The sequence below is a fragment of the Chanodichthys erythropterus genome, chromosome 14 (genome assembly GCF_024489055.1).
Source record: "Chanodichthys erythropterus isolate Z2021 chromosome 14, ASM2448905v1, whole genome shotgun sequence".
Classification (NCBI taxonomy): Eukaryota; Metazoa; Chordata; class Actinopteri; order Cypriniformes; family Xenocyprididae; genus Chanodichthys; species Chanodichthys erythropterus.
Genome location: NC_090234.1, coordinates 19672869 through 19699044, shown reverse-complemented (window position 1 = coordinate 19699044; position 26176 = coordinate 19672869). Strand labels below are relative to the sequence as shown.

At 36.0% G+C, this 26176-nt stretch overlaps 3 protein-coding genes across 4 annotated transcripts in view; 1 reads left to right on the top strand and 2 right to left on the bottom strand.

Annotated features, from left to right (window-relative positions):
• The window catches only part of cerkl (ceramide kinase-like), an 85220-nt gene extending 74150 nt beyond the window's left edge, over positions 1–11070 (bottom strand). The window contains exon 1 of the mRNA XM_067410754.1: positions 10734–11070. Coding sequence (XP_067266855.1) covers positions 10734–11070 — 337 coding nt within the window. The remainder of the gene's footprint in view (positions 1–10733) is intronic.
• Positions 11071–13098: 2028 nt separating this feature from the next.
• neurod1 (neuronal differentiation 1) lies at positions 13099–25824 on the bottom strand. 2 transcript variants are annotated; one of them, XM_067410738.1, is made up of 2 exons: positions 25599–25824; positions 13099–15104 (listed from the first exon to the last, which is right to left on the bottom strand). In XM_067410738.1, exons 1-2 carry the CDS (start codon positions 25599–25601, stop codon positions 14043–14045), a joined length of 1065 nt encoding a protein of 354 aa, XP_067266839.1. In that variant the 5' UTR covers positions 25602–25824; the 3' UTR covers positions 13099–14042. The 2 variants fall into 2 exon arrangements, with proteins under 2 accessions (XP_067266839.1, XP_067266840.1); XM_067410739.1 differs by lacking the exon at positions 25599–25824 and adding an exon at positions 15974–16106.
• Positions 23430–26176, top strand: part of itprid2 (ITPR interacting domain containing 2) — a 51692-nt gene continuing 48945 nt past the window's right edge. The window contains exon 1 of the mRNA XM_067410734.1: positions 23430–23534. The gene's annotated coding sequence lies outside the window, so the exon portion shown is untranslated. The remainder of the gene's footprint in view (positions 23535–26176) is intronic.

Sequence of the window (26176 nt, the reverse complement as noted above, 5' to 3'; positions counted from 1 at the left end):
GGCAAAGCTTCTCTTTGTCTCATCTTCTCCCTATACTCGTTGTTGATGCGTGCAGCGCTCTCGCAGATGAAACTAATACCGTGGTTTGAAAGAGGTCCAACTGCGGAAAGCCCGTGCCAGGTCAGCAAGCCACTCTTTGCCCCCATGTTGTGTGGGGCCATGTGGTTCCCAGCATGGCGTCCGAGAGCATATTTTCCACCTGTGCCTGTGGAAGCCTGTGTGCCCAGACCCACACACCAAAACCCAATATTTACATTTTTATATTGCCGTTTTCAAGCCCCCAGGATGCAAACAAAGGAGGCAGCGTCTGTTTGTTCCCTGTGTGCAATTAGACTGTGACACTGTATATCCCTATTGCAATACAGAGGGGTCACACACTTGAACTTTGACTGTGTTCAGTACACAAGCCAGCTGATTGGCGTATACGGTACAATCTGCTTGCTAAATAGCTTTTTAAAGAATCTATAAAACTCAAACTCTACATATTACTGTATAACTTTGGGGTTTTGGTCAGCCCACATATAGTCTGTGCATGCAGATTTTCATCATTATACATGCCTCTTGCTTCATGCATATTTGTTAATTAAATTTAAAGGGTTAGTCCACCCAAAAATGAAAATAATGTCATTTATTACTCACCCTCATGCCGTTCCACACCCGTAAGTCTTTTGTTAATCTTTGGAACACAAATTAAGATATTTTTGTTGAAATTCGATGGCTCAGTGAGGCCTGCATAGCCAGCAATGACATTTCCTCTCTCAAGATCCATTAATGTACTAAAAACATGTCAGTACAGTGGTTCAATATTAATATTACAAAGCGACGAGAATATTTTTGGTGTGCCAAAAAAACGAAATAACAGCTTATTTAGTGATGGCCGATTTCAAAACACTGCTTCATGAAGCATCGGAGCATTATGATTCTTCCGTGTCGAATCATGATTCGGATCGTGTGTCAAACGAAATCACGTGACTTTGGAGCTCCGAACCGCTGATTCAACACGCTGATTCATAATGCATAATGCATAAAGCTTCCTGAAGCAGTGTTTTGAAATCGGCCATCACTAAATAAGTTGTTATTTTGTTTTTTTGCCGCACCAAAAATATTCTCGTCACTTTATAATATTAATATTGAACCACTGTACTCACATGAACTGATTTAAATTTGTTTTTAGTACCTTTATGGATCTTGAGAGAGGAAATGTCATTGCTCCCTATGCAGGCCTCATGGAGCCATCAGATTTCAACAGAAATATATTAAATTGCGTTCCGAAGATTAACGAAGGTCTTACGGGTGTGGAACGGCATGAGGGTAAGTAATAAATGACAGTATTTTAATTTTTGGGTGAACTAACCCTTTAATATATTTTGGCCAATTTATGCATTCAGCTACCGATAAGAGTATAGTACTCGCCACCAGAACTTTTGATGGTTTTGTTTTATTTTTGTTTTGTCAGTGGGGTCCAGTGTTGTTTGTTGTTAGTTAAATTACATTTTTTTTGTCTAATTTATGCATTCAGCTACCAGTAAGAGTATAGTACTTACCGCTTTAGCTGTCAAGGTCAGTGCAGAAAAAAGTTTGCTGTTCTGGTCAAGCTTAAAACTCTTTTGTTTTGTTTTGTTCTGTTCTGTTCTGTTCTGTTGTTCGGTTCCATTTCGTTTTGTTTATGTGGTCCAGTGTTGTTTGGACTGTTGAAAAGTTTGTGCTTGGAACTGTTTTGTTTTGTTTTGTTTTGTTTTGTTTTGTTTTGTTTTGTTTTGTTTTGTTTTTTGTTTTGTCTTGTTTTGTTTTGTTTTGTTTTGTTTTGTTTTTTTGTTTTGTTTAAATTAAATTTTCCAAGTGAAAACACTGCAGATTAAATCAGGCATATGGTGAGATGCATTTCACGCAATGCAAAGCTGTTCTTATGCTCATTCTTATGCTGTCGTGCAGTTTTGGAAATGCGTACGCTCTCTCTGTGGGTCTGTAACCAGAGGCTCCTACTTCGAGTCTCAGGTGTTAGTAGAAGAGCTGAGCATGTCTCAGCATAATGACTCATTATTGATGCTAATGATGTTCTGCTCATTATTTTTAAACAGGCTCTAAAAAATAAACAATTATCGTCACCTACTTTTCATTATGCTGCCAGCCAAAATAAATTGAGGATATGAAGGGGGGGAAATGTAATCTGTAAGACTGGATAGCTTAAATAAGTAACATAACTTCATTAATATGGCTAAATTACTTATTGTTGTATCTAGAGTTGCAGAACATGTTTTTTGTTTGTTGATTGATGCATACTGAAGAGTATACAGTTATTTAGCACTGATAAGACACTCAGTCTCTCCACTGCATTTTTCCATGTGGAGGACAGAGAATGTGTCTTGACTAAAAAATGTCCCCCTTCTGTCCCTCGATACTGTGAAATGGGATCAGATAACCTCAGCGGTGCAATTAGCCTCAGAAATCTGAGGCTGAGCCAGTCAGTCCAGTTCCAGCGAGCTACACTGGGGCAGATGCTCCATACTGACCGCAATGGTCAACCAAAGTCCTCAGAGTTCTGGGAAAAACAGGTCATTTTCAAAGATCTAATAGTACCACAGCTTGTGTATGGTAAACCATCTAGCATTTGCTTGCATGACATGCTCGTTCAGTTCTGCCCTCATATAAATGGCCAAAGTGATCGATGAAACAAAAGCTGAGAACTAAAGTCAATATGTCAGGATATAATCGGAAACAAAATCATTTTAAAACGCATATAGAAGAAGAATGGCTTTGTGCATCTCTCATCTAATGTATTACTCCCTCAGAGATAAGTGAGCATGCATTCAGGATATACTCTATATAGTAATTAGATTCTCTCATCATGGAATGGAAAATCCCTACAATGGTCATATCTGATTATGGACATAAAAATAGCAGTTTAATCCAGTCCTATTCTTTTTTATTATTGTTTAGAGAAGTGGCATCAATTCACCAAAGCCAAGGTATGGCAAACCCCGATCATGAAATCCGATCTTACTCTCTCGCCAAGTGTGTATGTATGTGTGTTGTGCATCCAAAGATGAATCACATATGAGTCCAAAAATGAATTCAAAGACGAATCATATATACCAAATATAAATCACAAATAGCTTTGATCAGAAAATTAGACAGTTATAGACTGCTATTATAAGAATGAAGTACTTCAAGTACTTCGCACAACTTTTTCCAGCACTTCAAAGCTCAAAAGTATGAATAGGCCTAATATCCAAATTAAATGTTATTTCCAATGTGATTAAAAAAAATAAATTGTTCATCCTTCAAAGATTGTCTACATTTGTAAAATGATGTAGGAAAACTAACAGTTGGTGAAATACAAACACTTTTATTTTAAAATAAAAACAAACGCATGAAATTACCACTATAACCAGTAGACGGCTGCAGTGGACAACTTATTGGCTCTTTTGCAATTTCCACTCCCTAATAGGGCTGGGTATTGACACAGTTTTCACGATTCGATTACTATTCACATGATTTCGATTCGATTCGATTCGATTCGATTCGATTCGATTCGATTACGATTTTGATTTGATTTGATATCAATTATTTTGGATGTAGTATTTCAGTTACAGTACATGGCAAATTTTCTAGAGGAAAAAAATCTCTCAACTAATGCTATAAACTACACATGGAGTCAGTTGGTACTTAAATTACACTCATTTATCTTTTTATTATAAATAAAGTTTATAATTACATAATCATATTTCTACTCCAATTCGTTTTTTTTTTTTGGTTTTTTTTAAATATAAACATTTAAATCACGGCTGTCATAACTGATTTATTCAAACATGCATTAAATATTGAAGAACATTAAAAATTATAATGAATATGTAACGGTGCATAGCTATATTTATCAGAATGCTGCTTTCTAGAGTTCACTTTTTTTAGCTGACTTATGAGTTTATGGTCACTGAATATGTTTTTCTAGGTAAATGTGACGTTACGTGACATTGTTTACAAGCTGTTTTATTGACATCTTTCCGAAGTTGAAACACTGATTGAGCAATTACATGAGACATGATACGGATTTCGGTAAGATGTACTGTATCTTTTAACATACCTTCAGATGTTTAGTCGTGTTTCTTTCGCGCTGAGAGGATGTTCACATGCGCTCCGTGCTGCCGCTTCTCTTTAACTGAAGCGCTAAAGCGATCTGTCACGCCACATTAAACAGCGCCAAAACTGTATTTATTTTTTGAATTTCATAATAAGATGGACGTCATTTGAAATCTGAGACTTTGCTTCATATCAAAAGTAACAAAGCACAAAGATTATTGCGATTTATTGGATGGGAGGCGCTACATGTTCTGCTCATTCATCAACTGAAAACAAACTAGGCTAATCGATTCTTGGGATTTAAGAATCGATATCAGTTCATAAGAATAAAAATTTATTAAAATCGAGAAATCAATATTTTTTACCCAACCCTACTCCCTAACATAGTTTTTTCGCATGTTTTGCTTCAGAATTTATTTTTAGAGATTATCAAATTACTATTTTAACATTTAAAACATTGATTCTTCTATTTTTGTCTATTTTTGTTACATTTTATACTGAGGGGTCAAGTATATATTTGTAGGAAAGGTCACAAAGTCTCATGAAAAACAAAAACGTTTCTTTAAATTGTGAATAAAATGTACAATCACTTTATAATCACTGAAGCTGTCAGTCAGTTAATTGCAAACTCATTGAGTGTGTAAACTCCCATTTTAATCAATGACTCTGACTAAACTTCACAATGAATGTTTTATTTACATTCTTTCCACTTTGTTTGTTATAATAAAAGGATTTGTGCGCATAAAACTTAGTAAACTTGCGCTAAACGTAAACTCATTTTGAGTTTTGAGCGATATTGAGTGGATTCTCACTACTGGTAAGTGAACTTAAACACCTTGATTGGTCATTATTTTCAACAGAAATGCCTGTGATTGGCTACAATACTCAACGCTGCAAAATCACACTGTAAATAAACACATTTGCAGCGCTGTTGAACTCATGTGAGTCCAAGGTTATTCTTCATAGCTCAGAAGACTTCATTGAATTCTCTGCTATCTTTTATGTAAATTTCACTTTTGTGTCAGATGTTTCTCCTAAAATTGCTTAGGAGAAATAAAAACGGACACAACTGTTTAGATGTACTGTACCTCAGATAATTTAGGCTAGAAAGAATCCGATAAATGTTTGAGTTCATAATAATCTCAGATTTTGCATGCATTTTGATCTCTTCTGAAACATTGACGTAAGAATATGTTTTTTCAGTACAGAAATCTGAGAAGCAGAGTACTTCAGTGTAAACTCTATAAGAGAAAAAAATGAGATATTAAAGATCTTTTTGTTTTTATTTTTTGTAAATTAAATGTGCAAAGGCTTCCGGTGTCATTCTCTTAAATTTAGCTGTACAAAAACAGTCCGTTATGCTGCTTGATATTGCAAACTGGTATTTGCTATCATACTATTTTAGTTAATTATCATAGTCATATAAACAAACTGGTTTGTAGTGCAAATAGTTTACTGCACTTTGTATTTCTTCTAGTTATATCCCTACAGAAGCTAATGAATGGGAAGTCTTGCATTTTCAAAGAATATAGCTTACTTCCAAGTTGCAAAGTAAGGTGGATAGGTTCATCTCCTGAAATAAGCCATCATTTAGGTTAAGCAATAAAGTTCAGTGCAAACATTTTTTGACGCTTTTCAGCAACACGCATCATTTACTTAAATTTAAACTGTTGCCTTCTGTATCCAGTTTTATGATTAAAAAATAAATAAATAAAAGCATACATTTGCAGTCTCTGCCCCAAGAGCTTTGTTTGTATATGTTTACAGAGCCAGAGGTAAAAGCAGCGCACACATAGCATGAACCCACCAGAGTGATCTAAATGAACTGCGTGGACTGGAGGCGTGAACTGTGCTGGCACCCAGATCAAATCACGGTGTTTGTACATTCAGCAGACAAACTGAAGTAAAGCCAAGGCCAATGCTAAGCAAATTCAGGGTTCAAAAAGTCAAACCCAGATCCCTTTGGCAAACAATCCCAGTCTCCCTTGCTCTTCTGTGGTTGCGGCTGAATATGAGGCCAATTCAGCAGGCTCTACTTTCATTTTTTAAAAGGTGAGCTAACTGGCATGTTTACTCTGGGTAGGCTGTAGGTGATGTCTCGTGAACAATATTTTTAAATCATATGGCAGAAATAGAGCTGACCTCTAAAAAAAGAAACTCTATATATTATTTACAGTTTGTCCTGTTGTCAGCTCTGAGGCTAGTGCTGTCTTAAAGGGATAGTTCACACATAAAAACGAAACTTCTGTCATCATTTACTCACCCGCATGTTGTTTTAAACCTGTACGAGTTTCTTTCTTCTGAAGATAAGAAGATATTTTAAAGAATGTTGGTAACCAATAACCATAGAGTTGACGGCACCCATTGACTTCTATAGTATTTTTTTTCCTATTTTGGAAGTCAGTGGGTGCCGTCAACTGTTTGATTACCAACATTATTTGAAACATCTTCTTTTGTGTTCAACAGAAGAAAGAAACTCATACAGTTTTGGAACAACTTGAGGGTGAGTAAGTAATGACAAAATTTTCATTTTTGGGTGAACTAACTTTTGTCATTATTTACTCACCCTCATGTTGCTTCAAACCCATATGATTTTGAAGTGTCACAAAAGTACTTAAGGACAAACCTAATGGCGTCATATTTGAATGAAAGTTAAAATGAAGGGCAAGATTTTCAGTGAATAATGATGGCTAAATTTCAGTTGTTCATCAAATCAAAGCTTTCATAATGCTTCAGAATACTTGGAATATAACACTACTTTTATGGACTACTTTTAAAAGTTTATTTTGTATTCTTAAAGGTTAATAAAACTTCCAAAAGGGGGTTTCGCAATGATGCCAGCATAGAAGAACCATTTTGGGTTCTTCAAAGAACCTTTCAGTGATCAGTTCACTTAAGAACTATGTTTTTCTCAGTGAGTGAAGAACATTATAATAATCTAAGGAACCTTTTTCTACTATAAAGAATCTTTTGTGCAATTGAAAGATTCCATAGATGTGAAAGGTTCTTCATGGAACCATCAATACACATGAATAACCTTTATTTTTAAGAGTATATGGTTCTTCTTTATCATTTTGGAGCTTTATAGCTCCAGTCCTCATTCACTTTGATTATATGGAAAAGTCAGGATATTGTCCAAAAATCCATTTTGTTTTCCAAGGAAGAAAAACATCAGAGTGAGTAAAAGATGATAGAATATATTTACAAAACCAGTCAAACGTTTTGAATAATTACTATTTTTAAATGTTTTTAAACAAAAAAGTCTCTTTGATCATTTATTTGATCAAAAATACAGTAATATTGTGAAATAGGGTGAATTCAGGATGATTGGGATACCATTGAGATGACTGGGAAAAAAGTGTCTCAATCAACCTGGATTCACCCTGTTATTACAATTTAAAGGTGCCCTAGAATCAAAAATTGAATTTACCTTGGCATAGTTAAATAACAAGACTTCAGTACATGGAAATGACATACAGTGAGTCTCAAACTTGTTTCCTCCTTCTTATGTAAATCTCATTTGTATAAAAGACCTCTGAAAAACAGGCGAATCTCAACATAACACCGACTGTTATGTAACAGTCTGGATCATTAATATGTACGCCCCCAATATTTGCATATGCCAGCTCATGTTCAAGGCATTAGACAAGGGCAGCCAGTATTAACGTCTGGATCTGTGCAGGGCTGAATCATCAGACTTGGTAAGCAAGCAAGAACAACAGCGAAAAATGGCAGATGGAGCGATAATAACTGACATGATCCATGATTACATGATATTTTTAGTGATATTTGTAAATTGTCTTATAAATGTTTCATTAGCATGTTGCTAATGTACTGTTAAATGTGGTTAAAGTTACCATCGTTTCTTACTGTATTCACGGAGACAAGAGCCGTCGCTATTTTCATTTTTAAACACTTGCAGTCTGTACAATTCATAAACACAACTTCATTCTTCATAAATCTCTCCAACAGTGTGTAATGTTAGCTTTAGCCACGGAGCATCATTAAACTCATTCAGAATGAAACGCAAACATCCAAATAAATAATCCGATGATCCGAAGCATGCATACAGCATGCATGACGAACATCTTGTAAAGATCCATTTGAAGGTTATATTAGCTGTGTGAACTTTGTAAATGCACTGTATTATAGTCGAGAGCTCGGGGGGGGCAGGGAGCGCCCGATTTAAAGGGGCTGCGCAGCCTGAATCGGTGCATAGTTAATGATGCCCCAAAATAGGTAGTTAAAAAAATTAATTTAAAAAAATCTATGGTGTATTTTGAGCTGAAACTTCACAGACACATTCAGGAGACACCTTAGACTTATATTACATCTTGTGAAAACTGGTTCTAGGGCACCTTTAAAAGAACTGTTGTCTATTTTGGTATACTTTGAAATTAAATTAATTCCTGTGATGCAAAGCTGAATTTTCAGCATTATTAGTCCTCAGTCTTCAGTGTCACATGATCCTTCAGAAATCATTCTAATATGCTGATTTGGTCCTTAAGTAACATTTCTTATTTCTAATATTTTTGTGGAAACTGTATATATCCAGTTGTTTTTGTTTTTGTAGGTCTAAAGCATATGACAACCCAAATAAAATGCAAAATCAGAAATTAAGCAATGGGAGAAGTAAACAGAGGTATCAAATCATCGCTGAAATCCAACACACAGTGTTGTCATAGAAACAAGCACTGAAATGCCACATTGCAATCATGTAATTTGATATTGTGTTTGTCTGCTGGTTAATGTCCTCCAATCTCTCTCAGTTGTCTGTATTGAGGGATCAGGGGCAATATTCTGATCCGTTATCCCTCGGCGGAAAAAAAGCACAGGAGCGTCAAATAGAGAACCCCAGTATATCGGGATCTCGCTGTCATTTTTTGGCATTTTTAAGAGAACATTTGGTAAAGGCCATAGGGGGTTATTAGATGAATGCTTTCTGTGTAATGAGAGCTCTGGCTTAATAACATTAGCTTGGATCACAGATGAAAAGTACTGTCTATAAAGCTTACGCTGACTGAAAGTCTCTCTTGCACTCGGCAGCGCTCGTGCTTTAAAGTGCCTGCACAAAACAACAGCCAAAGACAGGAAGTACATGCCTCAGCTTCAAACTGCTGGGCGTGTTTCAAAATTGTTTCATTTTCCCCATTTGGTTTTGATTCCTGATCAATAAAACACCATAAATCATGGAGTCCACTCTTTAAGAGCAAATTTTGAGGGCTTTTTTTTTTTTAACGAATGCCTCAATGATGACAGCAAACCAAATTCATATCAATGTATTTGTGCACTTTATGTTTGAGACTGCTGCAGTTTCCACAAAAATGACCCCTCTGCATATATTTCTAGTATCTTAAAATGTCTAGATTAAATGGTGAATTCCTTAAATGATACCTAAAGAGACAAACTACACATGCCTAGGGTTCCACTGATATCTGATATGAAAATCAAATCCTCCTAAAAAGTCATATGGTTATCTTCTTAGTTTAATGATGCAGATGGTAGTTTTGAGTATCATTTACTTGGACATTTGCTAACTGTCCACAAGACTGACAGATGCCCTACTTTAGGTGGTCACAACAGTCAGCCGGAGTCCATTACCAACACAGCTGTTACACATGAGTTTCTGGCAGGACTGACATTACCCCCTTTTCCCCCCTTTATTTGGATTGCTATATTGTTGTAGCCCTATTTTGCTTGTGTAATTATTACAGTAGGGTACAACAGGGCTAAAGGCCCGCCCACAATATGCTTATTTTTGGTTATGATGTTTACAACAATCAAAAATATGTTTTTGTGTGAATACTGATGGAGCAGCACAAAATGTGCTTATTTTCAAATACTAACGTTATCCCTTGACTTATAGACAGTTATTGGAAAAAATGTTTTTAATCACCTTGAACAAAACTGGAAATCATAAACAATTCCTGTTTTGCTCAAACAATACAGAATAGCACTAGCATGCCAAGATCAAGGTTCAGTTCCCAGGGAATGCAATATTTATATATTGAATGCATTGCAAGACACTTTGGATAAAAGTGTAATTTATGCATAAAAACATAAATGTATTCTATCTCAAAAGATATGTGATAATCTCATAAGCTAGCTAGCATTTAGTGTATTTCATCAAATGAACTCAAAGACAGACTTTTGTCATTGAAGCAATGGCCTTGTGGATGAGGTCACTTTGTTGCACACGCATAGTGACAAACGTGTTTGGAGGAAGATTTCATGGATTCATCATCAATAACATCATGAAAGTTTCACTTTCAGAAATATATGCAACTTTCTTGAAGTGTGAGCCTAGAGCGTGTGTGTTAATTGTATTGTAATTGTGCATCACGTGTTTATGTACACGACAGAATCATACCAAAGACAGAGAAAATTATTATTCTAAAACTCTAAATTCTAAAACGATTCATTTTAGAATTCTAAAACGTTCATAAAACCAAGTTTATACATTATTTACTTATGTTTACTCTATGATGTCACCGAGCCCTTTTCCCGTGCACTGCACACGAGGCGTAGTCGTGACTATAAACACGATAAATAATAAACTTCTACTATAACTTTGAGCTCGAGACACACAGGAAGTAAACATGAGTAGTGTACAATCGCCATGGAAACGGAGGCAAACACAGCTCAGCGCTGCTCACCTGTAGGGGTCTCGGGATGAATGGGCGTCCATGTTACCCGCGTTGCCGTGAGAACCACGTCATGGCTATTTTTCCCGATTTGGAAGATTCCTCTCACAATCGGTTCGTCCGGCCTATATTTCGTTTCTTTTCCCCCCTGATCGTCGTCATCGGTGCATAACTGAGGGGCCGAGACGGAGCGTTTCGCGCTTTGCTTCTGTTTTTGCTTTTTCTTTTTTATCTTGATTCGCTTTCCAGTCCCGCGAGGAGGAGACGCCGGTTGCGTCTCGCGCAACTCTTCCTGACTCTCCGACCACGCGTTGAGGACATTTATCGATTTAGACGGGGATTCAAACATAATGTGAATGTGTGCGGGGCAAACTCGCCTTTGTGTACTAATTTACCGGCTCGGCGCGCTCCCGGTCGCTAGGCTCTTGAGGAAGTTCCTCGTCTCCATGTACCTCAAGAGCGCGCGCGCCCGCCCGCCGGACTTTCTTAGCCGAGCACGCGCGCTGCCCTCCCTCACATATGGTCTATTATTACTGTTTCAACAAAGCATTCAAAAATATGTAGTAATATGAAATACTATTTATACTATTATAACATTTAGTCTAACTATCAATTTTTATGTTAACAGTAGACTAGTAACAACATGTCTAATGAATAGCCTACAAGAAAATAAGATTATCACTTTTTGAAAAGCTACTAGAATTTTTTTTTTAAATAAGTAAAAAAAAAAAATGTATATACCTCTTGTAAAAAGAGTTAGAATACATGGGCCTACTATCAATGAATAGCTGATATTTGAATTTGATTTGCTGAGTTGATTTTTATATTAGTGATTTTAAATTGTACTACAAATATATATTAGTTGGTTTTTGAAAATAAACGACTGCCTGAAATAGAAAAGTGAACAAAAATCTTTTCATTTTTGTCTGACATTGATGGCACTCAATTGTAGCTTAAATTTGTTTAATGTCAACAAATATAGGCTGCCTCAGACATGCACGCCTGAATTTCTTTCCATATATTTAATGACTGGAGGCCTGGTTTATTTGGTGTGCTAAACGATTAGCCATCATAGGTGAACAGGTGTGAAAAAGTCTTCCTCATATATACAGCACCTTGGACAGTTCCTGGATGTAACCAAAACTTCCCGGTGGACGTTTCTCCTTCTGTGTCAGCTGATTTTTTTATATGTTTTTGTCTGTATATGCAACAGTCTCAATGTTCAAGTGAATTAAAAACTTTCCAAAAGAACGACGTTAGTCGTGATGTCTCAAATTGCTCTGTCTAGCCTTCAAAATCTTTCACCCAGCGCGCGTGTGCCTATTTTAAAGGAATTTACAAGATTGTATTTTATATTGTTTTATTTTATCTGTAAATACTTTCATCCTCATCGGCATAATATGTATTTTTGTACATATATTTTCGTACACACATGCTCGTCCAAAATGTGTGGGGGTATTTCAATAACTCCCCTTTACAACTTCTTGTCTTCATTATAATCTATATTTACGTGAGTGACAACTTAGACTTCATTTAATAATGGACAAATGCTGTCTGCTCTTCAAATAAAACACAAATATCCAATATATTTTAAGAAGATTTTGTTTGCACGAACGGTTTTGGATTATAGACGACTCGAGGACAAATTCATTTACACTGATGTAAATGTTTGTTTTTGTTTTTTTCTAGAAGTATTTAAATATACAGTGTGTATTTAAAAGTTCCAAATATGTTTGTAGATGAAAACCTCTTCTATACAAATGTGTATAAATGCGCAAAAGCGATGGTGACATTAAACTCTCCGCTGACTTTCGATGCTTTTAAACGGGATGTCATTTGTGTAATAATGAGATCTTATTTTAAGGAGACTATCTGGTTTTAAATGAACCTGGGTAATGGAGATGTCACAATATTGTGGCTTTGCATCTGTCTCATCTATGCTGGTTTAATATTTATTTTAGCTGCAGGCTATATGCGTTCAGGTAAGAAACACTCTTATTGCGCACCAAAGGACCAAATCGATACATCATTTTAATATTACGTCAGGGCAGAATGCGATGTGTCCAATAATATTCAAGGATATTAATTCACATAACCTTGAGTTTTCATATTATTACTCTCAAAATATAGCTAAGAGTTTCAAAAGTTTCGAAATCTTTGATTGCCTAAATTTTGAGACTAACTATGCGTCCTTGTGTTTTCATTATTGTGTTTCTTGCTGACCAATCAAGTATGTGTTGTAAATGAAATAAAAATCACAATATATAATGCATGGGAAATCATTATTCTGGAGGGGTGGGCGTGATGCATGTGTTTTACATAAACGACTATAATAATGTTAAATTCAAAACCATCTGTTTTATTTCTTAAACCTCCATCATAAACCGATACACACATACAACAGTCTCAAGACTAGAATCACTTTTAAATCAACCTCTTTTTTTGGTTGCATCTTCGTTGTTTGTTCTTTCGTCACAAGCAATATACAAATTTCAGTCGAAAATACCCGAATAGTTTGAGCAGACTAATTCAGTCCATTATTTATTTTCCATCTTAGAAAGACAGGCCTCTCGATCAGCTTTTACACAAGGTGATAGTCAAGCTTTTATGTACAACACTGAGACTCTAACACCGAATTTCCCCCCCACCCCATCACTCAAGCAATTCGAAATTCCACAAAGGATCACTGATTGAACGTATAGGATTAGACGGGATTCAGAGGATGGGAATTGTGCAACTCTGCATGATTTTACAGTAATTCATTGCTAAGGCAACATTACAGATTTTGAAGCACTTGCCTGCTGGTTATTACTAGAATGAGTACTGTTTTATATAAACACAGGAGATAAATCAGTTTTATAAAACATTAACATGGGGGTTGCATGGAATGATGCAAGGATTTGACTTTATAAAAATTAACAATTCTATACAAAATCACAACAAAATAATTCAGTATGGGATAGATAAGTAGTAAAATGTAATAGGTTGAAAAATATATCAATCTCTATTCATTTCTATAATTGGCCCAGTATTGGTTTAAAAATTGCATAGTTTCCAAATTATTGCTTGTGATTTTGTAGCATGGATAATTAACACATTCTGAAGAAGGTCACGCCTGTTCCCACCTGTGTGTGACCGCAACGTAGAAGCGCTATAGAATACAATACATAAGGTGAACGAGAATCAACGAATTCTCTTTTCTCCTAAAGGCAGTAACAACAATAAATACGTACATAAGATTAAGCATATAATGTTGTTGCTCTTTTTGCATCAGCCGTAAGAGAATACCATGTCGAGCAGTCTCACAAATGTCCATTAGAATCACGAGTCGTGAAATATCGCGTTGAGCTGAGCGTTCATGACCCGCTCGTGATGAGAGTGCCCGTCGTACGACATAATGTTCTCCATCGGTATATCACAGCGCTGCGTAGAGCCCGCGTAAAGCGACGCGTGTCCCTGCGCGCCGGCCAAGCCCGCCGCCTGATAGTGCATGGTAAAGGCGTAGTTCTTCTCGAATTCCGAAGAAGCCTCGTGTTTGAAGGAAAAGTTCCCATTGACGCTCAACGGTGGGCTAAGGGGTCCGTCAAACGAGGGACTGGTGCAGTCTGTGAGCGCGGTGTCAAAGAACGGCTCCAGCGCGCTCCCGTACGCGTGCGGCTTGACGTGAAAGATGTGAGAGCTGTCCATTGTACCGTACGGAGGGCTGGGAAGACCGGGCGTCTGGTACGAGTAGGGAAGAGCGGAAAAGGAAGCACTTGCTGTTTGCATATGAGGGGGCATCTCCTGGCTTTGCTCGGGCAGAAAAGTTCTGGGGTTCAGCTGGAGGCATCCTGCGACCAAATTGGTCGTCGGCTGGGACAAGCCCTTGCACAAGGCCTGCACAAAAGACATCAAATCCGGGCTTTTGCCCGACCTCAGGATTTCCGAAAGAGCCCAAATGTAGTTTTTGGCCAGTCGGAGCGTTTCGATCTTGGAGAGCTTCTGCGTTTTGGAGTAGCACGGCACAACTTTGCGCAGGCTCTCGAGCGCATCGTTGAGACCGTGCATGCGGTTCCTCTCCCGGGCGTTCGCCTTCATGCGCCTCATTTTGAACCTTTGCAAACGTGCCTTTGTCATCTTCTTCTTCTTGGGTCCTCGTCTTTTCGGCTTGGTGTCGTCGCCGTCTTCTTCCTCCTCCTCTTCCTCCTCGTCGTCCTCATCTTCGAGTCGGTTGAGTCCCACATCATCGTCGTCCTCCATATCCTTGTGCATGGGCTCGTCGGTCTTGTCCACGTCTCGCTCGTCCTGGGAGCCGCTGTGACACTTGTCGGTCCAGTTTGTGCTGGTTTGAGACTCCAGCATCATGCTTTCCTCAGTGTAAGACTTCGTCATGTTCTTGGAACTCTGCAAATGATACATAAAGCCTTTAAATATGCTATTGTATTTCATAAAAGAGTCACGCAACACTTAAAGTATGAAAAGCACTAGCGTGTGGACCTCGCAAACGCAACAACACATCACCTGTGGATGAATCATAGCTGCTTATGCTTTATGCAGCTTTATTATGTAACACCATCGATCAGACAGAGCCCTTGCTGTTGTGCATTTTAAAATAAAGAATGAAGGAATTTAAAAAGGATTGTGCTCACTATATATATAAGAAATATGAGTCTTTTTATTATATGGGTATTAAGAAAACAAAATACTTTCTGGCTCTTTATAAGAACAATATTCTTTGCAATATCTCTGAACCTTTATTTTCTAAGAGTGTAAATGAGTTTGAATGTTCATTCTCATAATTAAACTGGCGTTTCCTTCCTGTTTAACGCGACTGAACAACAAGATTGAACTAGTTTTGAATCTTTTTCCTGTACAACAAATATTGTATCATATATCAGATATAAGTTTAGAATTTTAGAATGTATTTTATTAGTCTTTATACAGGAAAATTCTTCGTCTGTGATTGCACATTGTTACTTCAATTTTCCTTAACAGTAATTCAATTCAAAGTGATTGAAAAGGCAATGAACTTATCCGTGAAGGTCGGCACTTCTTCGCCAATTTAAAGTAACAAAAATAGGCTAAATATATTTTTTTCAGTTATATGTGGGTTGATTTTTTTTTCCTCCAATGTTATCATAGTGCATCACAAAATGCATTTCATAATTAAATGTCACCACAACGAAATCATCTTCATCATAAGAATGATCTGAGCTAATAGTCAGTTCAACACAAATGAGTGAAATACAGATTGTATTAATAAAAACACATACCTAAGAATTGTTGAATGTCTTGTTATGATAGTTTCATGCCCCTCGTGTTGTGGGAAGTCCTGCGGATTGAAGCCTAATGTGGCTGCGCCGATGTGATGCTCTGGTTATATAGCGGTGCTGCTGATGCTGGAAGATGCGAGTGAATGTCTGTCTGTGGCTGCCTCTACAGTCCCACCCTGCGCCCGTGATTGGCATCTGGCCCCGCCCCTTCCCCCGGCACGCGCCATATGGCCGACTACGTCAGGAAAACGGCCTCAAGCGTCACGTGATCTCTTCCATTTGTATTCGCCAGAGCTCCGTATTCCGTCCCTTTGTGGCCGAAAGAAAGTGGCCATCTGTCGCCAGTTAGAGACTCCGTGGACCTGTTTGTACCCGCAGGATGGATTAACCCTTTCAAGCGTGGGACACATTCAATCACGACCGACTCTTTCTTTAGCCACATCCCGTTGTCTTAATGCGGACAACTCTTTATGCGTGTCCATAAATTAGCTCGTAATCACTGAGTAGTTTTTGTCACTAATTATCAGTGGAAATAGGTCCTGTCTAAAAGATAAGCTTAAGCCTAAATTGTTGTTATTATTTGGAGGCTACTACTTATTATTAATTTACTTTACAATTAACCCTATTTTAAAATAAAATAATCGAATTTTATTATGATTTCCGTAGAAAGAAATTTATAAAATGTGTTATTTTTGGGGTGGTTGGGAGATTTCTCGTGCTATTGATTAAAGAGTAATTTCAAAGTCTGGCTCGAGACCCCGGTAATGAGTCCCCCTCTTTTCAACGCTGGTCGGTCGGCACGCGAGTCGCACGCGCACTGACAAAAAGCCTGTTTCACGGCTCACTAACCTGATCCAACGTCCAAAATCTGCTGTTTTCTATTCAATTTAATATCATCGCCCTTCCAACCCCCTTAAAAAAAAAAGAAAAAAAAAAAGTTAGAGAGTTGAAAAGGCTAGTATATAAATGAGGGAATAACTATAGACAATGGCATTTGAACGCACGTGAGCGTACATTTGTGCTCTTAAGAAATTAGATATAATAGACCATTTTTATGGAATTATTTAATATCAACAGGAAGACATCTGACAAAGGAAGACAACCTTTGTCACGAAATATAAATAATGACTTCAGTGCCACTGTTTTTTAAATCCACGCAATTAATTTTCACATGTTAATTAGCTCAGCAACACACCTTAAATCAGTCCAGCGAATAGGCCTATATCCAGAAATAATTATAAGAGCATATTAAAGATTTTTGCAGTTGTTTCATCTAGGTAGGCTTGTGCAATTATTTTTATTCGTGTGAGCTGAGCGTCTCGGCTATATCCTCCCATGCTGTTTGTCCATGCGTGCAAAATATTTCATTTCCATTGTTTGCTTATCTGTGCTTATCTCTCCTGACATCTGTTAATGGCCTACCGCAGACATTTGATAACCAGGTAACCGTGAAGTGTCCACGAACACTCAGGGGCTCTGAGTGCTGCTAATCTTTCTCATAAAAATCGACAAGTTTGTGCTGGTCAAAGGTCCGATAGGAAGCCGTCTGTTTGCATGTGTGTATCTCCCTGTTGCCATGCAAACCAAGAGATGTGAGGAGAGTGATTTCAGCACCACTGACAGCAACTCAGTGGACTTGTGTCGCATTTACTTCATGCTTTAGTTCGCGCTTCTGCATTTCTTATTTCTTCAACGTCCCACACATTGGCGAGTTTAATGTGGTATTATATTAGTGTATACATTACATTCATATACAAATATACAGGCTCTGTATGTTGTCATATTACTTTGAAAGGCTATGCACTGACTGAGAAAATAAAGAGCTACATTTAAGACGTCTAAACTGATATAGCCTATAGCTAAAATAATATTTTTTTTTTTGTTTTGTTATATTTATATTGCATAATTCATTGACTTTAAGGGGGTCGATTAGTTAGTCTCACGCCCCAAGCAAAATGAGAAAACTGTCAACTATCTCAGTCATTTTACAGTTCCATTTTTCTTATAAATATGTGAGGCGTTAACAAAAGTAACGGACGCTACATCGACAACAAATAATTACAGTAGCGTCCGTTACTTTTGTTCGCCAGCGATGCATTTAGCGCACGAAGAAACTTAAATAACTTGGTTACTCACACGTTGTGTGTTTGAAAAACATTGTGCTAAAATAAAAATAAAAAAGGCCTGCCAGTAGCAACCAAAGGAACAGAAGTAGGTCGCTTCCTGCTTTCTTTAACATTAAGGTGTTCCTCTCCCTCCCAACACAACACAATATGAGGTCATACCAATGATATTTATTAATTATTTGACCTTTAACACCCTCTGCTTGAACCAGCAGACCTGAGAAACAGTGAATCCAAACCAATCTCACTTTGCTCGAATGGGTCTCCCGACTGAATAAATCCCCATCTCCTATCTCACTGCATGCGAGTTTCGTTGCTCTAATTACTTATGCAAAAATGCAGATTTGTATTAATTAGTTTGTCCGCTGATTAGTTCGGTGGTATTTTGGCGCAATAAATCATGCAGAGGCACTCATTTTGGCTGGTGACCCATCTGTGCGGCTCTGCGGATTCCGGGTTTGTCTAGTTCAAGGGCTGGTTCGGGTTGCAGGTAAGGCCACCTGCTGCATATTGGGCCAGTGCGGCCTCTCGAGGCCGTCAACATCATTTCCAACGGATGACTCTTTTCATTCACACACATTTAACAATAAAATATACGGGTTACAGGGGTAAATAATTTCCATTACCAAGTCGTTAAAATTATATAGAGTAATAAAATATAATGTAGGCCTACATTAAGAGCATATGAATATATCTATTTTAACTAACGATCTGTTCTAATGAATCGAATGAAATAATGTTTGTTAATGTTATAAATCGTTTTAAAAAAGTGCTTGTGTATAAAATATATTTTACATTTTATTTAACAAAATGTTTTTATACAAACGTTCTACGGATTCTAAGGATTTTGACAAAGTGTGTTATTTAGGAAGCATGTTTAAAATTGATTTCTTATGCATTAAACATGCAGGCTATAACATAAATAAACAGTAAAGCCTTGGATTTCGCTTTATCATATATAAATGTATTGCGAATATATTAGCTATATTATTTAAAAAAGCTTAATATTCAACGCATTTTACGTTTAATATGCTGGTATTCACTTAAATCCTCAATTCACTGGAATTCTGTGTTTGAGATCCGAAGCTTCGGTCTACAATTCTGAAGAGTCTAATCATGGTCACGAGCGCCATCTGCTGATTCAATGGAGAAACTACGCTATTTTTCACAACGTCTACAGCTTTCCCAGACACATAAGGTTAAATTATAGAATAGAATAGAATAGAATAGAATAGAATAGAATAGTATAGAATAGAATAGAATAGAATAGAATAGAATAGAATAGAATAGAATAGAATAGAACAGAATAGAATAGAATATTCGATGTACAGTTAATTAAATATACACATAGCCTATGTTATTTATATTATATTATATTATATTATATTATATTATATTATATTATATTATATTATATTATATTATATTATATTATATTATATTATATTATATTATATTATATTATATTATATTATATTATATTAGCCTATATTATCCCCCGGTTTCACAGATAAGGCTTAAAGGGTTAGTTCACCCAAAAATTGAAATTTTTATGTCGTTCATCTTCAGAACACATTAAGATATTTTTGATGAAATACAGTCGATCAGTGAGGCTTCCATTGAGAGAAAAACCATTCAAACTCTCAAGGTCCATAAAGGTACTAAAAACATATTTAAATCAGTTCATGTGAGTACAGTGGTTCTATCTTAATATTATAAAGTGACGAGAATACTTTTTGGGCACCAAAATATATATATATAAATAACGACTTTTCAACAATATCTATGGACTGATTTCAAAACTTTATGAACCTTTTGTTTCGAATTAGTGATTCGGATCTCCTATCAAACGGCTAAACTGCTGAAATCACGTGACTTTGGCGCTCCAAATCACTGATTCGATTCGTAAAGCTCTGAAGCAGTGTTTTGACATCGACCCATATAGATATTGATGAAAAATCATTATTTTGTTTTTTGGTGCCCAAAAAGTATTCTTGTCACTTTATAATATTAAGGTAGAGCCACTGAACTCACATGAACTGATTTAAATATGTTTTTAGTATCTTTATGGACCTTGAGAGTTTGAATGGCGTTGCTCTCAATGGAGACCTCACTGAGCCATCAGATTTCATCAAAAATATCTTAATTTGTGTTCTGAAGATGAACAAATGTAGAACGACATGAGGGTGAGTAATTAATTACATTATTTTCATTTTTGTGTGAACTAACCCATTAAGCTAGCCCTAGACTAAAGTGCATGTTTTTAACTGAAAGAAACTTGTACTGACATATCTTAAAAAATTTCCGATACAATTTTTTATATTTATAAAATACAATTGTTACCTTTTTGTTACAATCTACCTTCAATAATAGTTTGATTTTATTGCATTCACTTATTCACCCATCATCTGTTAAAAAAAAAAAAAAAAAAAAAAAAGCTAATATTGGAATTTTTGTTTGAAATCAAAATGATTTTTGCAAAATGATTTTAATTTAAGAGGGGTTGAAGGTGGACAACATGCAAACCAGCAAACAAGCATCCGCAAAATCCCCATGTGACAACTAGCCCCGGCCTCCCCAACTTCAATAATCTTGAGCACTAGTTTTACTATTAAATACAGCCTACTGCAGTGTTTTTACTTCACAAGCGAAAAAAAAAAAATAGTTCATCAGCATTATTTGGGCAATCCAAAAATTATAGTGAACTCATACAGTTCTGCAGTTTTATAGCATATGTTGCTTTTTTCCACGAGTAGTGTTTTATCTTGCATTTATGATGAAACCTATTCTACTAAACAGCACTGTAAATTCAGCTTATCAAATAATGAAGATATATTATGTTTTTTAATATGTTTCTACTCATATATCATATTTTTGGAAACATTTAGGATTCATAATATCAAAGGGATAACCATTGTTATGCTCATCTGAGATATATTGCTTCAGAAATACTGACAGTGGTCCATAAATCAAGTTATAACCATCCACTGGGTAATAACATGAACACAATACCTCTTCCCATCTGTTTTATGGCAAAAGAACAGTAATTAAGATTCCACTGAGAAATGTTGGCAATAGAATTGAATTGAATTAACAATTACTTCAATTTTGCTGAAACAATCAGGCACCACAAAAGCAAACTTCAGCTTTATTAATCATTCTTTTTGAATTATTCTGGAAAACTTCACATAGACTGAATTAACATTACAGATGTTTTAATATATCTATACGTCTGTTTAAAGAAACAGCGTGGAGTGTTTTTCTATTGACAAATATAGCTGTAACCGACAGCTGGAGGGCTGTTGTAAATCACTTGCCTCATTTTCAGCCGTAGATTTCATACACTGACCATCATGCTGGGAGGCAAATGAGAAAAACTGTGGTTTTAAGGTCTCATGGTTAGATGTCTATCACAGGTGCTTCGTCTCAGATGGATTGGTGGGTTAACCACTTCCTTGCCTTGCTCAGTAATGTAACTTCCTTTCTAGCTGATCAGTTTATTTACAGACATCTGCTGTTAACTGTAGGACATTCAATGTTTAATTGGCCATAAAGAGATCTTTTACTTTGTTTAGCCTTATGGGTATCTTACAAGTTGACCAAACAACTGAGACTTATTATAATATTCAGAAATTTTGTATTCACATATAAAATACTAATTTGCATAACTGTACTTAAATTTTCCCCCCAAAAAATGATCATTTGTTCCTTTTTGTCACTACCAAAACAATGATGAAATCAGTCATGTTTTGGTCATGACAATTTTAGATACTTTTGAGCCTAGCTCAAAGATGCTAACCAGCACAGTTTTGAACAGCTGTACACATTAAAAGTACATTTTATGGAATAACACCCAAAAAAGTTTGCTTAATTGCAGAAAAAAAGGTGTTTGGTAGTGACGTTCCTTAAAGTTACACGCAGATTTTCAGACTTTCAACAAAATGATGGTACCTATCTACTATGAAAGAGAGGCTATGAGAGGGACATAGGAATAATTTCCTGATCAAAAATGTGGGGGTGTGGTTAAAATCAGTCTCAGCCAATGGACTAAAACATACATTGTTTTGGTAGTGACATGAAAATGCAAATACAGGTCTCTGCAGGACATTAATGATTGATGGGCGAGGCCATAAACAGAGGGGTGTTTCTGAGAGCGTTACCTGATTTGCCCATGTCAGAGTTTGGGTAGGGTTTAGGGGTGGGGTCGGGTGAAGGGGATCATTTTCACTGCATGATATATAAACACCCACAAGTTTGAAAACACCCACAAATACAGAAACGCACACTTTTGTTCCACAGAGACCTCATACTCTGAAAATTAGGGATTTTTTTTTTTTTTTACTTAAAGTTTCATGATTAAAAACTAAAATTATATTAAATATTATATTAAAAATATTACATATATATATATATATATATATATATATATATATATATATATATATATATATATATATATATATATATATATATATATATATATATATATATATATATATATATATATATATATATATATATATATTTTTTTTTTTTTTTTTAACAATGGAAAAAATTGCAAAAATTATTTCAATATCATTTTCACTAGTTGAAATGTAGGGGTCAGGGTTTGGGATAGCCACCTCCCAATTGAAAGTACCCTAAAAATTCTTATTTTATATATTTTAAGCTTACTTATATTATAAATATTATTGTAGGATTCAATAGATAATAGAAGGATCTTAGTCAAATACATAAATAAATAAATAAATTAATTAATTAGACTAAGATCCTTCTATTAAAATTACTTAATTAATTGATTAATTCTAAAATGTAAATGCTCAAATTTTAGTTTAAAATGTATTTTTTGGTTGTGGGACAGCAGTTGGCACCAATTCTGTAGAATGGCCCATATATGAGAGTTCATAAGTGTATCATTTTCATAACAATTATCTATCTATCTATCTATCTATCTATCTATCTATCTATCTATCTATCTATCTATCTATCTATCTATCTATCTATCTATCTATCTATCTATCTATCTATCTATCTATCTATCTATCATCTATCTATCTATCTATCTATCTATCTATCTATCTATCTATCTATCTATCTATCTATCTATCTATCTATCTATCTATCTATCTATCTATCTATCTATCTATCCATCCATCCATCCATCCATCCATCCATCCCATTACAAATGTCCAGTGTAACTGTTATTGAGAAAAAAGCTTTGGATCAGGTAGGCATACTGCACTGCATATCTTCTTCCAGCAGGTTTCAGGCCAGGCGTATTTTTGGGCTCCGTCTCGCCCATGTTGTTACTTTTCACTCTTTTTTTCCGGAAGCGGAAGCATTGTACTTGAAGTTTTGGAATAGTTTTGGCAGATGATTCAGTGCAGATACTTTCTAACTATCAGCGTGCGATCATCATCACGTCCTGTTGAGAGATGGTAAGTTGTGTTATTCTGCTTTTTTAGGGCTGTTTCTTTCTTTAATGCTTGTTTTTAATCTTGCGCGTTCTCATGCTGGCTTGAGGTTGTTTTACGCTCAGATGCTCACTGAAATACAGACATTTAAGTGCTCGTGCTAGTTTAATGCGTAATATGGCGTTTAAGCATGCGCACGCTTATTCGTGGTTTATTTACAGAGTCTAATATAGTTGTTTTGCATGCGCGTGTGATTGAAACATTATATTAGTATTCATATTTTAGAAAAGTAAAGTGAAGGGAACGTTTGCACTGTGATGAATTGGCTTCTAAATTCTGGACAACTTTTGCGACTGTTCGCATGACATTAATTTTTTTTTTCGTGAATGTCTCCTTTGGTTGACAATGATGATGATGCTTATAATAATGGGTCATGTCCATGTCACCTGCTTCAACCTCCTGTTGGGGTCTGAAAACCGGCCAACTGTGAGGTTTATAGCCTCATTAGATCCTTTTGTGTTGTTTATTGGAATGATAATGACATGCTCTTTATAGCTGATAGTAGCCTATCTCACTCATTGCATTCGTGATGTATTGCTAAGCAAGCTAGATGATTATAACAAAGAATCAAAAGTCATTTAGGTCCACCCAAAGCTCTCACCTAAAGTGGCATCTGTAAGCCTATGTTTATGGTGTGTTGATCATCCCAAGTTTGTCTGGAAAATGTTTGATTTGATGTTTTGTGCTAGTAACAAAACCGGTTTAGTAACAAAAAAGTGGTTCTCAAACTTTTTCTGGTGGTGGACCGTAAAACAAAACCTGTGGATCACTTACAGTAACACTTTAAAGGGATAGTTCACCCAAAAAATTAAAATTCTGTCATTAATTTCTCACCCTCATGTCGTTCCACACCCGTAAGACTTTCGTTCATCTTCGGAACACAAATGAAGATCTTTTTGATGAAATCTGAAAGCTTTCTGTTCCTCCATAGACAGCTACGCAGCTGACACTTTGACACTTCAAAAGGTTCATAAAGAGATCGTAAAACTAATCCTTATGTATTGAGCGGCTTAGTCCAAAAGTTTCTGAAGAGACACAATCAATTTATATGATGAACAGATTTAATTTAGTGTTTTATTCTGTTCAATGGAAAGGTTCCATTCCATGGATGTTAAAGGTTCTTCATGGAACTATTGATGTCGGTAAAGAACCTTTATTTTTAAGAGTGTAGGGTCAGTACTTTTATTCAGCGAGGATGCATTAAATTAATCAAAAGTGACAGTAAAGACATTTATAATGTTAAAAATGCTGTTCTGTTGAGCTTTCTATTTATCAAAGAATCTTGAAAATTTAATGTATAACAGTTTTCACAAAATACTAAGCAGCATAACTGTTTTCAACATTGATATTAAGAAAATTTTCTTGAACACCAAATCAACATATTAGAATGATTCTGAAGGATCATGAAAATTCAGCTTTGCCATCACAGGAATAAATTAAAATTAAAAAAAAATATATTAAATTAGATCGCAGTTATTTTAAATTGTAATAATATTTCACAATATAACAATTTTTACTGTATTATTGATCAAATAAATGCAGCCTTGGTGATCATAAGATATTTCTTTCAAATCATTTAAAGGGGTGGTTGATTATGATGTCACTTTTTTTAACTTTAGTTAGTGTGTAATGTTGCTGTTTGAGAATAAACAACATCTGCAAAGTTATGACACTCAAAGTTCAATGCAAAGGGAGATATTTTCTTTTAAAGAATTTGCTGTTTAAGGACTACAACAAACTGCTGGTAGAGACTACAACGTTCCCAGGTTAGTGACATCACTAACCCTAAAATTTACATAAGCCCTGCCCCCGAGAACACGCAACAAAGGGGACCATGTTGGGCTGCTTTAGAGAAGAGGAAGAGTTGTTGTAGTAGAGTGTTGTTAACATGCCGTCATTTTATGCCGGACTGCTTCACAAACGAGGGTCAATTCAACGCTGGATTTGCACAAAAGATTAACATGACGGCACATGCTAGTCGATGAGTTGAATCAACTCCACAGCAACTACATAAATTGATCCACTAACCATTCAGAAACATCCAGTTGTATTCTAAAGGTTGTAACTTCTTCCTGAGTCTCTCCATCAGTGTCGACTCCGGTTTGAAGAATGTAAGGCTGAACACCGTTACTGACAATCCTCATTTTGGCTGCGTGAGATTCTCCAGCTTTGTTTGTTGTTGAGCAACCGAAGCACAAGCTGTTAAAGCTCCGCCCTCTTCTGGAAAGGGGATGGGAGCAGCAGCTCACTTGTATTTAAAGGGACACACACAAAAACGGCATGTTTTTGCTCACACCCAAATAGGGGCGAATTTGACAAGCTATAAAAATGATCTGTGGGGTATTTTTAGCCGAAACTTCACAGACACATTCTGGGGATACCAAAGACTTATATTACATCTTGTAAAAGGGGCATTATAGGTCCCTTTTAAAAAATCCTACTAACCCTACATTTTTGAACAGTAGTGTTGCTTTATTTTTATTATTATTATTATTATTATTATTTTTTAAATTGCCCATCATCTCGCAGACCACTTGGAATCTTTAAGAACCACTAGAGCTTCAGTGACAGCAGTTTGAGAACCACTGGTTTAGACTGATCTGAAG